This window comes from Parus major, chromosome 17 (genome assembly GCF_001522545.3).
Source record: "Parus major isolate Abel chromosome 17, Parus_major1.1, whole genome shotgun sequence".
Lineage (NCBI taxonomy): Eukaryota > Metazoa > Chordata > Aves > Passeriformes > Paridae > Parus > Parus major.
In genome coordinates this window covers 8,603,496-8,614,695 of record NC_031785.1, presented here as the reverse complement: position 1 = coordinate 8,614,695, position 11,200 = coordinate 8,603,496, and the positions used below count along the sequence as shown (strand labels likewise).

General features: G+C 62.5%; 1 protein-coding gene across 1 annotated transcript in view; it reads right to left on the bottom strand.

The window, feature by feature from the left end:
• NIBAN2 (niban apoptosis regulator 2) overlaps positions 1-11,200 on the bottom strand; it is a 28,375-nt gene that overhangs the window by 13,733 nt on the left and 3,442 nt on the right. Inside the window, exon 2 of the mRNA XM_015645167.3 lies at positions 1,069-1,199. Coding sequence (XP_015500653.1) covers positions 1,069-1,199 — 131 coding nt within the window. The remainder of the gene's footprint in view (positions 1-1,068; positions 1,200-11,200) is intronic.

Genomic DNA, 11,200 nt, shown 5'->3' with positions numbered 1-11,200 from the left:
TGTCACTGCCAGGACCCTGGGAGGGGCTGGGCAGCAGAGGACACCAAGCAGGAGGAATTCCTATTTATACACGGGTTTTTTCCAAGACTTGCAGTGTCCCTGACCTCCCGACCTCTCTGCTGTCCCTCAGACATTCCTGGGCTGCTTGCTGGAGCTTTTGGATGAAGCAACCAACCTGGGGATGGAGGCACCTCCCAGGGGGGGTGAAGGCATCCAAAGAACCCAAGGGTGCTGAGGACATTGGGCCCCAGCTCCAGGAACCTCCACTCCTTTATTTTTATTAACACACCCAGCACCCAGGCAGGTCCCTGAGGAGATGGGGCACGTCCTGGTGCCTGGGCAAGGTGTCACCTTCATGGGTGGGTCAGGGACAGGAGGGCTGTGAGCACCCAGGGTGTGAGGCTGAGCTCAGGGAGGCATTTCCTCGATTTTTGAACAGAGACACCCCTTTAAGCCCCAGACAAAAGCAGAAGCCTGTGGCCATGTGCAATCCCATCTCTTCCTGCTTTCAAGGACTGCATCTCCACCAACCTGGCCAGGCAGGACCCCGAGGAAGGCATCCCAGGGTGGTCCCCAAGCCATGTCACCTTGTGAGCAGCCCCACCTGAGGTGCAGCTGCCTTTGGAGGAGGGAGGGAGGGGAAGGCAGGATCCCCTGCAGAAGCCACAGCCACAAATCCCATCCCTTTAGCCAGGCAGGAGCCACGTGGCCACTGCAGATCAGACTCGGAGCCACCTCTGGGCTCAGGGACACCTGGCAGGGGTTTCCTATTCTTCCCTAGGGATTTACCCAGCTGGGAGCATCACTCACACCCAGGAGCAGGAGGACACTGCCTGGAACTTCACTCAGGGCTCTCTGAGGGGTCCCTGAGCTCCTGGCATTGAGCACAGCCCTCCAAAGCCATCCTACCCTGCTGGCTCCGTGTGCTGCTGCCGTGGGGTGGGGAAGAACCAGCCACAGTGCACAACCCCCAGGGACGGGCTGGAGCAGGGGCACAGGGCCACGTTCCACCCAGGACAGGGCGAGGGGATGTGGGAAGGAGGAGGATGTGGGGGATGCAGCCCTTACCTTGCGGTGCAGCAGCTGGGCCTGCGGGCCCCCGGTGCCCTCGATCTCATAGCGGACGCTGTTGAAGAGAGCTACTCCAAACTGCTCCTTGTAGCACCGGCAGAACTCGCCCAGCACCTTCCCCGTCTTCTCTGCAACAGGACAGCAGAGCCACGTTAGGAACAGGCTGGGTTTGGGGTCTGGAACCCCTCAGAACCCACCCAGACCCCTCCCCAATCACCCTCCTGCCTGCTGGAACAGCCTTTGGTGCAGGGACCACGGCAGAACCTGCTGCTTCCTGCCCTCCCCGTGCAGCCCAGGGCCCGAATCAGGGTCAGGATGATCTCTTTTTTTGGCCTTTCACACTAATTTCATGGATTCCTCTCCCCGGCAGGAAATTCCTGACATTGAGCCGATTCCGGCGGTGCCGAGGCTTCCTGTGCCTTGTGCAGCTCCTGGTCCTGCTCTGGCCTCCTCAGCTGGCTGAGACTGGGGGCAGCCCCCCATTCCCCAGCCCAAAATCACTCACACCCCCCTGACCCCGCTGGAACGACCCCACAAGGGCCATCCCACACAGCTCGTGCTGCAGCAGGGTTGGGATTAGGGTTGGGGCGAGGGCAAAGCACAGCCTGGACCCCCCACACTCACCCATGGGAGGCAGGGACCCCCAGCAGGACCCCAAACTCCAGTCTGGGATGAGTCCAAGGTGCTGGGAGAGCCTGAGCTGCCAGGTACCCCCTGAACATCCCACACTGGAGGAGATCCCCTCCATCATCCCACAGGCAGCCCCTGCCCCAGCAGCCCCTCAATGCAGGGGCTGGGGGTGCATTGCAAACCCACCCCCAGCAGCAGAGACAGGGCTTTTCCAGCCCCAATGTGGCCAGAGGAGCCCCCTGGGGACCCTGACCCACTCAGCCCCCTCCCCACCCCTGCTCCAAACCCCACATGCAGATCCCACACCCAAACCCCATCCTGAGCATCCCAAGGCTGGAGAAACAACTCCCCCCTGAGCTGCTTTTGGCACACAGGGCCTCGACTTTGAACTCCCCAGTCAACTTTGCCCCAGAGCCTGTGAAAAATGAAGAATTTGAGTTTCCTCCAACAATTTCTGACAGCTCAGAGCGCTGGCGATGGGCGTGGGGAGGACGGATCCTGGCTCTGCATCCCAGTGCTGGAGTCAGCATGATGCTGGGGGCACAAACCCAGACACAACAGCCCCCACAGCCTGGCAGCAGCCAAAAACCTCCAGCAGGAGCCAAAAACCTCCAGCAAAAGCCCAAATCTCCACCAGGAGCCAGCCCAGAGCTGTGCTGGCAGCCAGGGCAGCACAAGGAGCAGCTCTGTTGCAGGGTGCTGCAAATCCTCATGGGATGAGCGGCTCCAGAGGAAAATGCTGCCAGAGGAGGGATAAACCCATCCCTGAGGAGATGCCAGCATTGCCAGCCATGGGAGCAAAGCACAGAGCAGCACCACGCTGTGCCAGGGTGAAACCCCTGGGAACTGAACAAATTCCCAGCAAAGAGTGAGTGGCCCCAGCTCATCCCGGCCCAGCAATTCCTCAGCCTGGGTTTTGGCCTGCTCTCCTGGCGTCCATGCAGCACCTCTGTTGCAATTCCTGTCTCCCAGGCTGTGTGATTCTGGCCAGGGCTCTGGGCAGCCATGCAGACAGCTGAGATTTAAAAGGACATTTTGAGGTTTCGTTTCCTTTCAGTCCATGGGAAAAAAGGAGCCCCCGGTCCCTGGGCAGGCGAGAGGGCTTAGTCACTCATTCTTCCCTGATTAACAGCAGGGACAATTAGCAGGGTTTAAGTAAATGGAAAAGCAAAAGTCAATTATTTGTAGAGGTTGCAACAAGGCTTGCAGTCAAACATCCGAGGTGACTAAATGTCCCCAGGCTCAGCTGGACTCCCCGGGGTGCTGAGGGGATGCTGGGGGCCACTGGAGCTCCCTGCCTGGTAGCCCTGGTGGCAAGGCCAGGGGAGCAAGAGAGAGCTCTGGGGATCAGGAGGTGGCAAGGAGAGGAGTGCCAGGGATGAGCAGAGGGTGAGAAGCCCACGCTGGTGATGCCACAGGGCGTCCTGACCCCTCACACCCATACAGGGCTGGTGTGTCACACTCAGGAGCTGCCTCAGCCGCCTGCTGGCTCCTTCATCAGGCTGAGAAAAGCCTCCCCAAAGTGCTGGGGGCTGTGGAGAGCATTCCCTGCCAGCACAACGGGGCACTGAGGGCTACAGAGGGCATTCTGTGCTCCAACTCCACCACCCACGAGTGAGGGAGAGGTCTGGGGACAGGGGACACAGCTCCCTAGATTGTCACCTGTCCTCAGACCCCTCAGCCGAGCCCCTCTGTCGTGGCAGAGGAGGGAAGGCACCCTGGGTGTGGGCTCAGACACCCACAGAGCACTTTGGCAAACAGCAGCACCCACGGGAACCTGCCAGGGATGGGAATGGGTGTCCCCAGCCAGCCACCCACAGCGCTTTCCCAACACCCGTGTTTGCTCTGGGAGCGCTGTGCCGCGGCTCCCACACCCTGCCCCTGCCGGCACCCCGGGCCTGGCACACCCAGAGGGGCGGCAGGGCTGCCACAGGCCCTGCCACAGGCCCTGGCACGTCCTGCTGGCTCCTGGCAGGAGGAGGCCACCCGAGAGCAGCGGCAGCAGCGAGGCCTGGCTGGGCAGGACCCCCGAGCTGCTGGTGCCCGGCCTCTGCTCCCCTCCCTGAGCCAGAGCTGCTGGTGCCCGGCCTCTGCTCCCCTCCCTGAGCCAGAGCTGCTGGTGCCCGGCCTCTGCTCCCCTCCCTGAGCCAGGCACTCGTGGGGGCTCCAGCAGCAGGGGGATGAGGGGGCTGCACGGCCCAGAGGGCACAGACAGGGCTCTGGGCACCCAAACCCTGAGCTGGGGGGGATGAGGGGCTGGGTGTGATGTGGGGCTGGAGGGGATGTGGGGCTGGGTGGGATGAGGGGCTGGGTGTGATGTGGGGCTGGGTGGGATGTGGGGCTGGGTGTGATGCTGGCAGTGAGGACAGGGTCCAGCCAGGCCACAGCAGCTCCCAGCCACGCTCCAGCACTCCCTGCCAGGTCCCCAGGGCCCCCCACACCCTGCTGTGGGCACAGGCGAGGACACGAGGCTGGAGCAGGGCAGCACAGCTGTGTCCTTGTCCCTAGGGGAGCAGAGCCCAGGGCTCTGTGGCTGAAACCAGCTGGGAGAGGAGCTCCTGTCCTGCTCATGCCCCTGACCGGCCGTGCCACCACTGCTGTCACCGAGCCCGGGGTGACAGGCAGGGCACGGCCCTGGAGCAGTCGGTGCCCCAAGGGCAGGTGCAGCCCTCGAGTGCTCAGAGGTCACGGCCAGGCCAGCACAGCCCTGGCCTTGGTCCCTCTGAGCCAGGGCAGGAGGTGGATTTTGCCTTCAGGATTCCAAAGACAAACTGTCCAAGCTGGTCCAGCAGCCTGGACTGGCTGTGTCCTGCCCTTGGAAGCATCTCCAGCACCGTAATCAGCTCCTCACATGGAATCATGGATTGGTCTGGGCTGGAAGGGACCTTAAATGTCATCTCCTTCCATCCTCTGCCATGGCAGGGACACCTCCCACCATCCCAGGCTGCTCCCAGCCCTCTCCAGCCTGGCCTTGGGCACTGCCAGGGATCCAGGGGCAGCCCCAGCTGCTCTGGGCACCCTGTGCCAGGGCCTGCCCACCCTGCCAGGGAACAATCCCTGCCCAAGATCCCATCCAGCCCTGCCCTCTGGCACTGGGAGCCATTCCCTGGGTCCTGTCCCTCCATCCCTTGTCCCCTCTCCAGCTCTCCTGGAGCCCCTTCAGGCTCTGGAAGGGGCTCTGAGCTCTCTCTGGAACCTTCTCCAGGTGAGCACCCCCAGCTCTCCCAGCCTGGCTCCAGGGGAGCTCCAGCCCTGGGAGCAGCTCCGTGGCCTCCTCTGGATCAACAACACAGACCCATCCCGAGGCAGCAGCCAGCTCTGATCCCATAAGAGCAGAGCCAGAAAACAATCCATGAGCTGCAGGCCTGCCCCAGAGCTCTGATCACCTGCAGCCCAGCCTTGACCTTTCTCCTCCCTCCAGCTGCTGCATTTGCTGCCTGCAGGTTTTTCAGCACGGTGGGGAGAGCAGAGCTCCAGGAACCCATCCCACAGCCCCAGGCTCACGAGAGCCCTTCCAGCACCAGAGCTCGTTTTCCCCATTGCCCTTGAGATCATGTGAAACTGGGAGTGCTGCTGTAAACAGCCCAGGCCGTGGGCAGCCCAGTCAGCAGATCCTGCCACGGGGAGGTCAGTCCTGCACAGGTTTGCTCCAAAATTTCCTTGTCCTTCCTCCACATCTTCATTCTTGCTCAGCTCAGCACAGCCAGGGCCTGCAGGGGTATCAGGGGGTGCTGTGTGTCCCTGGTGGGACAGAGCCTGATGGGGACAGGGACCCAGATGTGTCCCCAGGGCAGGGGAGCAGCTGCTCCCAGAGGCAGTGGGAAGGGTTTGGGTTGGAAGGACCTTAAAACACCCAGTACCACCCCCTGCCATGGGCAGGGACACTTCCCACCATCCCAGGCTGCTCCAAGCCCTGTCCAGCCTGGCCTTGGACACTGCCAGGGGCAACCACAGCTTCCCTGGGCACCCTGTGCCAGGGCCTCACCTCCCTCACAGGGAACAATGCCTGCCCAATAATTTTCCCTTTACCTCATTTCCCGTCTTTCAGTTTGAAGCCATTCCCCCTTGTCCTGTCACCACAATTCCCGATCAAAGTCCCTCTCTGGCTCCCTTGTGGCCCCTTCAGACACTGGAGGGGCCTGTGAGGTCTCCACAGGACCTGCTCTTCTCCAACACAACCCACACACGTGTGCTCACACCCCGCTCGGAGGGGCTGGAGGCCAGCAGCTGGCAAATCCCAGTGGGAACACTCATCTGCATCCTCCTCCAAGCCCACATTTGGCACTCACAGCCCTCACATGTCCATCTGTCTGGGGGGTGAGGTGCCTTTGGAACCCCAGCCCTCCGCAGAAGGCCCCTGGGATGATGTGGAATCGTGGACTCATGGAATAACAGATTGGTTTGGGTTGGAAGGGACCTCAAAGCTCATCCCATTCCCCACCACAGGCAGGAACACCTCCCACTATCCCAGGAGGGGAGCAGGGTGCCCAAACCCCTGTGGATGCCACAGGGATGCCTCACGCCAGGCAGGGAATTTTCCTCTTGCTCCAGAAAAAAATTAGGAAAAACAAAAAGGCCAAAGCAGCTCATTGGAGCAGAACCCCCAGGCTGGGGGGGAGCAGAGCCTGGCCTGGCTCCTTTCCCAGCCCTGTGGGACAGCCGGACTCGGGCCAGCTCACCCCAGCCCCAAATTACTAATTTACTAATTACTAATTTAAGCTGGTAAATGATTAGTGAGCAGGGGCGAGCTTGCAGGCTCCCAGCAGCCCCAGACAGGTGGCACTGACAGGGACACCCACCACGGTGGCATTGGCAGGGACAGCGATGGCCTGGGTGGCTCTTCCAGCAAGGGAAACAAAGGCACTGATGCCACTGGTTGTCCCCAGGTCACCCCTCTCAGCGGGGCTGCTCCAGCCCTCTCTGCTCCCTGGGCCAGGCACACCCAGGGGCTGTTCCCACTTTTCCTTGGCCATCCTCCCGTGTCCCAAATCAGGAATTATGCAGACAGGGTGTGTGGACATCCCCCTGAGGGCACTGCACAGCCAGGATGGGGGCACAGGATGCCATGGATGAGGTGCCCAGGGCACCCCACAAGCCCTGAGCAGCACCCAGACACGAGGACACGTGGCCATGGGCTGTCCTGGCTCATCCCAGGCTCATCCCAGCGGGAATTTGGGAAAGACTGACAGCTGGAATGGCTCCAGGGCTGGGCAGTAGCAGTGCAGTGACAGCCAGCACAAGGGACAGTGGCACTGCCCATGGGGCACAGGAATCCTGCAGAGCCAACGGGTGCACCCAAAGGGTTAAACCCCAGCCGGCAGTTTAGGGTTTCGGGAATTTGAATGTGAGCTCATTTCCAGCCAGAAACACAAACTCCTTCATATGGGCCTGACTCAGCCCGGCTGAGCATCCAGAGATGTCAGCACTGGGGGAAGTTGGGCACCAGTTCCTCACCCGGGGGCACTGGGACAGAGAGGGGGCTGGAGGAGGTTTTGTTCCTGCTAAAACCCAGGGCTGACCCAGCAGCTCTCCGTGTTTCCCCCTCTCATACCAACCAGGAGAGGCTGGAACAGGGAAAACAAGGTGGGGAGAGCAAAAACTGGGAGAGTTTCCCCTCTGACCTCCTTGAACCCAAGTGCAGCCTTCACACAGAGCCACCCGAACCCACCCCGGGGTGCTCCTGCTCTGGGCTGCTGTGGGGATTGGGATTGAACTGGAACAAGTGTGGAGCTGAGGCTGCTCTGATGCTCAGGGGAGCACAGGGGCACTGCCAGGCTCCAGCACCACTCCGAAATCCCTCGGGAATATTTTCAGAATTGAAAATATTGCCCGAAAGCAGCTCAGAAGGGCGGTGGGGGTGGAAAGGGAGCACATCGTGGCTCCCTCAGGCAGCAGCCGGGTCCCTGTGACTCAGCCGCGGTGGGAAGGGTGGGCTGAGCTGCAGGAAGGGATGAGGCAGCGGAGCCTCGCTGGAGAAACCAGCTGGGGCCAGGCCTGAACCGGTTCATCCTCTCTGGCCGTGCCTGTGCCGTGCCGGGCTCTGCCCCCGGATGAGTCAGAAGTGCCCGTGGTGCCAGCACAGCACTGGGGCACCCGCTGGGGACACGGCTCTGCAGAGGTGCCCCCATCCCCAGCAGCCAGCCGGGACCCCGGGGGTGCTCACAGGGCTCTGTGGACACCCTGGAGCACCCAACCCCTCTCCCCGGATCACCCAGCCCCTCTCCCTGGATTACCCAACCCCTGGATCGCCCAGCCCCTCTCCCTGGATCACCCAGCCCCTGTCCCTGGATCACCTAGCCCCTATCCCTGCAGCAACCAGTCCCTCTCCCTGGATTACCCAACCCCTGGATCACCCAGCCCCTGTCCCTGCAGCACCCAGCCCCCGGATCACCCAGCCCCTGTCCCAGCAGCTCGCCCTGCTCGCCCTCCCAGCCCAATCCAACCTGCCGGGACCCAGCCGTGCTCCCGCAGCCCTGCGAGGCTCCAGAGCCAGCCACGGGATCCACGGGGCTGAAAATGAAGCAGCGAGTTCCGCAGCAGCTCCTCAACCTCTAAACAGCTGAAACACACTGCAAAAACCACTCTCAGGCAAGCTTTGGACACCTTCTGCTGCTTCTTTGGACACCGCTGCTCCCGCTCCCCAGTGCCAGGTGTGAGCTGGGCTCAGCCCCCTGCAGCAGCCCCTTCCCGAGGCTCGGGGTCACGTCCAGCCCGGCAGGACAGGGATTAGAGGCAGGCTACGTGCCCGAGGGTGTTTTCCCGTGGAGTGGATGCCGGTGTCCTGCTGCTTCCCGGGAACAAGGCAGTGCGGGGCTGCTGCGTGCGAGGAATGCGCCTGTGAATAACAAACAGCTCTGCCCTGAGCCTCCCTCCGAGGGATGGGGGAGGAGGAGATCCTTGCCCCCCATCCAAGCTGCAAGCCCCCTTTCCCCTTGGGGGAATGCTCCAAAGCCGTGGGGCACAGCTGGGTGAAAGGCACCCCGGTCAGGAGGGGCAGCAGGCACAGGGAGCAGGTTCAAGGCACCAGCACAGGGGATTGCACCCCCGGGACCGCCAGGATCTGTCCCATGGACAGGCAGGTGGCTGTGGGAGGATGGAGCATCCATCCCTGGCTCAAGCTGAACACCAAACCCTGAGCTAGCCCACAGCCCTGAGCCACAGCCACATCACCCCACACACCCCCCGTGCCCCTGGCTGCCCACCGGGCAGGGTGGAGAAGAGCTGCCACCCCTCTGGCTCTCCCCACAGCAGGGTGGGACCCAGCAGCAGCCCTGCCCAGATAAGGCCCCGCTCATCCCCCAGCACCGGCCGGGCAGCATTGCATCCCTCGGGAATGGCGCAATCCCGCCGTGCCCAGCACAGGCACCCACATCCTCCAGCCCCTGGGAGCTGGGGACAGGCAGCTCCAACCCCTGGGAGCTGGGGACAGGCAGCTCCAACCCCTGGGAGCTGGGGACAGGCACCTCCAGCCCCTGGGAGCTGGGGACAGGCAGCTGAGGTCCCCACAGCAAAGGGGACAAAAGGGACAGAGCAATCCCGGGCATCTCCTGAGGGTGTGAGTGCTCTGTGCTCCGGGATGTCCCAGCAGCCGCTTCCCTCCATCCCCAAGTGCCCCAGGGAGGGGAGCTGAGCCTGGCACACTGTCCCTGTGTCCAGCTGGACAGCGCCAGTGGGAAACCCAATCCAGCCCCATGGGAGGAGACCAAACAAAGATTTTTATGTGCATCTGAAAAAACAACCCAACCAAGAGGGATCTGAAGAAAACAGACCTGAAGCTGTCCTGGAGGTCTCTCCCCTGCTGCAGGGAAGGTCCTGTGTCCAGCTCCTCTGTAGCCACCCCACAGGATGCTGAGCCACCACAATTTTGGGGTCTGGGAGCTGACTCACCCCAGCTTTGGGTGCAGGAAAACCTCTCAAGGGGCTGAGCAGAGCTGGCAGAAGGAGAAAGGAAGCCAGGACAAGTGTCCTGTGCCCCAGGAGCCACCAGCACAGCGGGAAATGGGCGAGATCCTGCCCCAGGCCCTCTGTCACCTGCAGGGCAGTGTCCCATCCATCCTGCTGTGCGGGAATGTCCCATCCAGGGACTCCCCTGGGGAAGGGCTCCGAGTTCCCAAGAGGAATTCCAGAGAAATCCCTGCCAGGGAAGGGCAGGAGAGGACAAAGAAGTGCAGGAGGGCACGGAGAAGGGCACTGTGCTCTACCAGAGCTGGGACCTGTGTCAAATGTCACTGCTCTTTCCCTTTGAAAAGGGGGAAAAGGTGGAGTTTTATTCCTTCCTCCCTCGCTGGTCCAACAGACTGGGAGGAAGCAACTAGCTGCTCTGCTCTGCCCCTTCCTCCCCTCCTGGCCCCGGGCTCTCCACGGAGCCACAGCAGGCACGTCAGGCATGGCACAAGGCTCTGAGGCCAGCCAGGGGCTGGGGAGGGGGCACAGCCCCAGCATGAGATGCATCCCCCACAAACTGGGCGGTGGGAGCGGAGCTGGGTCCTGCAGGGGCACAGCAGGTCCTGGAGAGCTGGTCCTCATCAGCTGCCCCATGGATAAACAACCCTGGATCCCTCCAGCCCTGCTTCCCGCTGGAAAGCTCCGAGACACAGGAGCCTGTCAGTCCCAGGAGGATGGGCTGGAGCTGCCGGGAGACACCCAGTCCCTCTTAGCCAGCCCCTGCAGTGATTTGGGGAGGACGGGAGGCAAAAGCTCCTGGCTGTGCTCCTGAAATGGGTTTTGGGGTGTCTGATTCTGCTCTGGGGGTGCTTTTGTCTCCCTGGACCGGCCCGAGGGGAGCTCTGAGCTGCCATCCTGGCTCTGTTCCTCCTGTGCCGGTCCTGCCGCTCCCAGGCAGAGCAGGGATCCCCTCTCTGCGTGCCCCAGCTCGCTCCAGCCGAGGCCTCTGGCTAAACCCTGCCTGGGGGAGGCAGGGAAAGCCCTCCCCGAGGGAAGGCAGGCTGTGCCCGGGGGCTGAGCACAGCCAGGAGCGCCACGTGGGGAGGCCACCAGAGCCCTGTCCCCTGCCCCGACACGCCGGCTCGGGGCTCGCCCCGTGCCCCGACACGACGGCTGCAGGTAAAGCCCCGGCTTGCCAGACCCAGCCCTCGCCGCTGGCAGGGAGCCCTGACATGCCAGGGGAGTTATTTATTTGGCGATGAAAGACGCACTTTTCATTGGGAGAAACCACTCCGCTTCTGCTCGGAGCCTCCCTGCACGGCTCCCCCCGGGGCAGGGCGAGGGATTCAGCCTCAAGACCAACCCCAGAGCCCACAGCCTCCACCTCCCACACCGGCTGGAGCTGAGCTGTGGCCAAGGTGGGGAAATGAGAGTCACGCTTGGGGAAGCCACAGCGAACCTCCTGCTGCTGCCACCAGCCTCGATCCCTGGGGCACACCATGGCCTGGTGCCTTCTGGTGTTTGCCAGGCACCTCTGGAGCCGGCCCTGGAGCCCAGCCCATCCCCATCCCATCCCATCCCACCCCATCCCATCCCATCCCATCCCATCCCATCC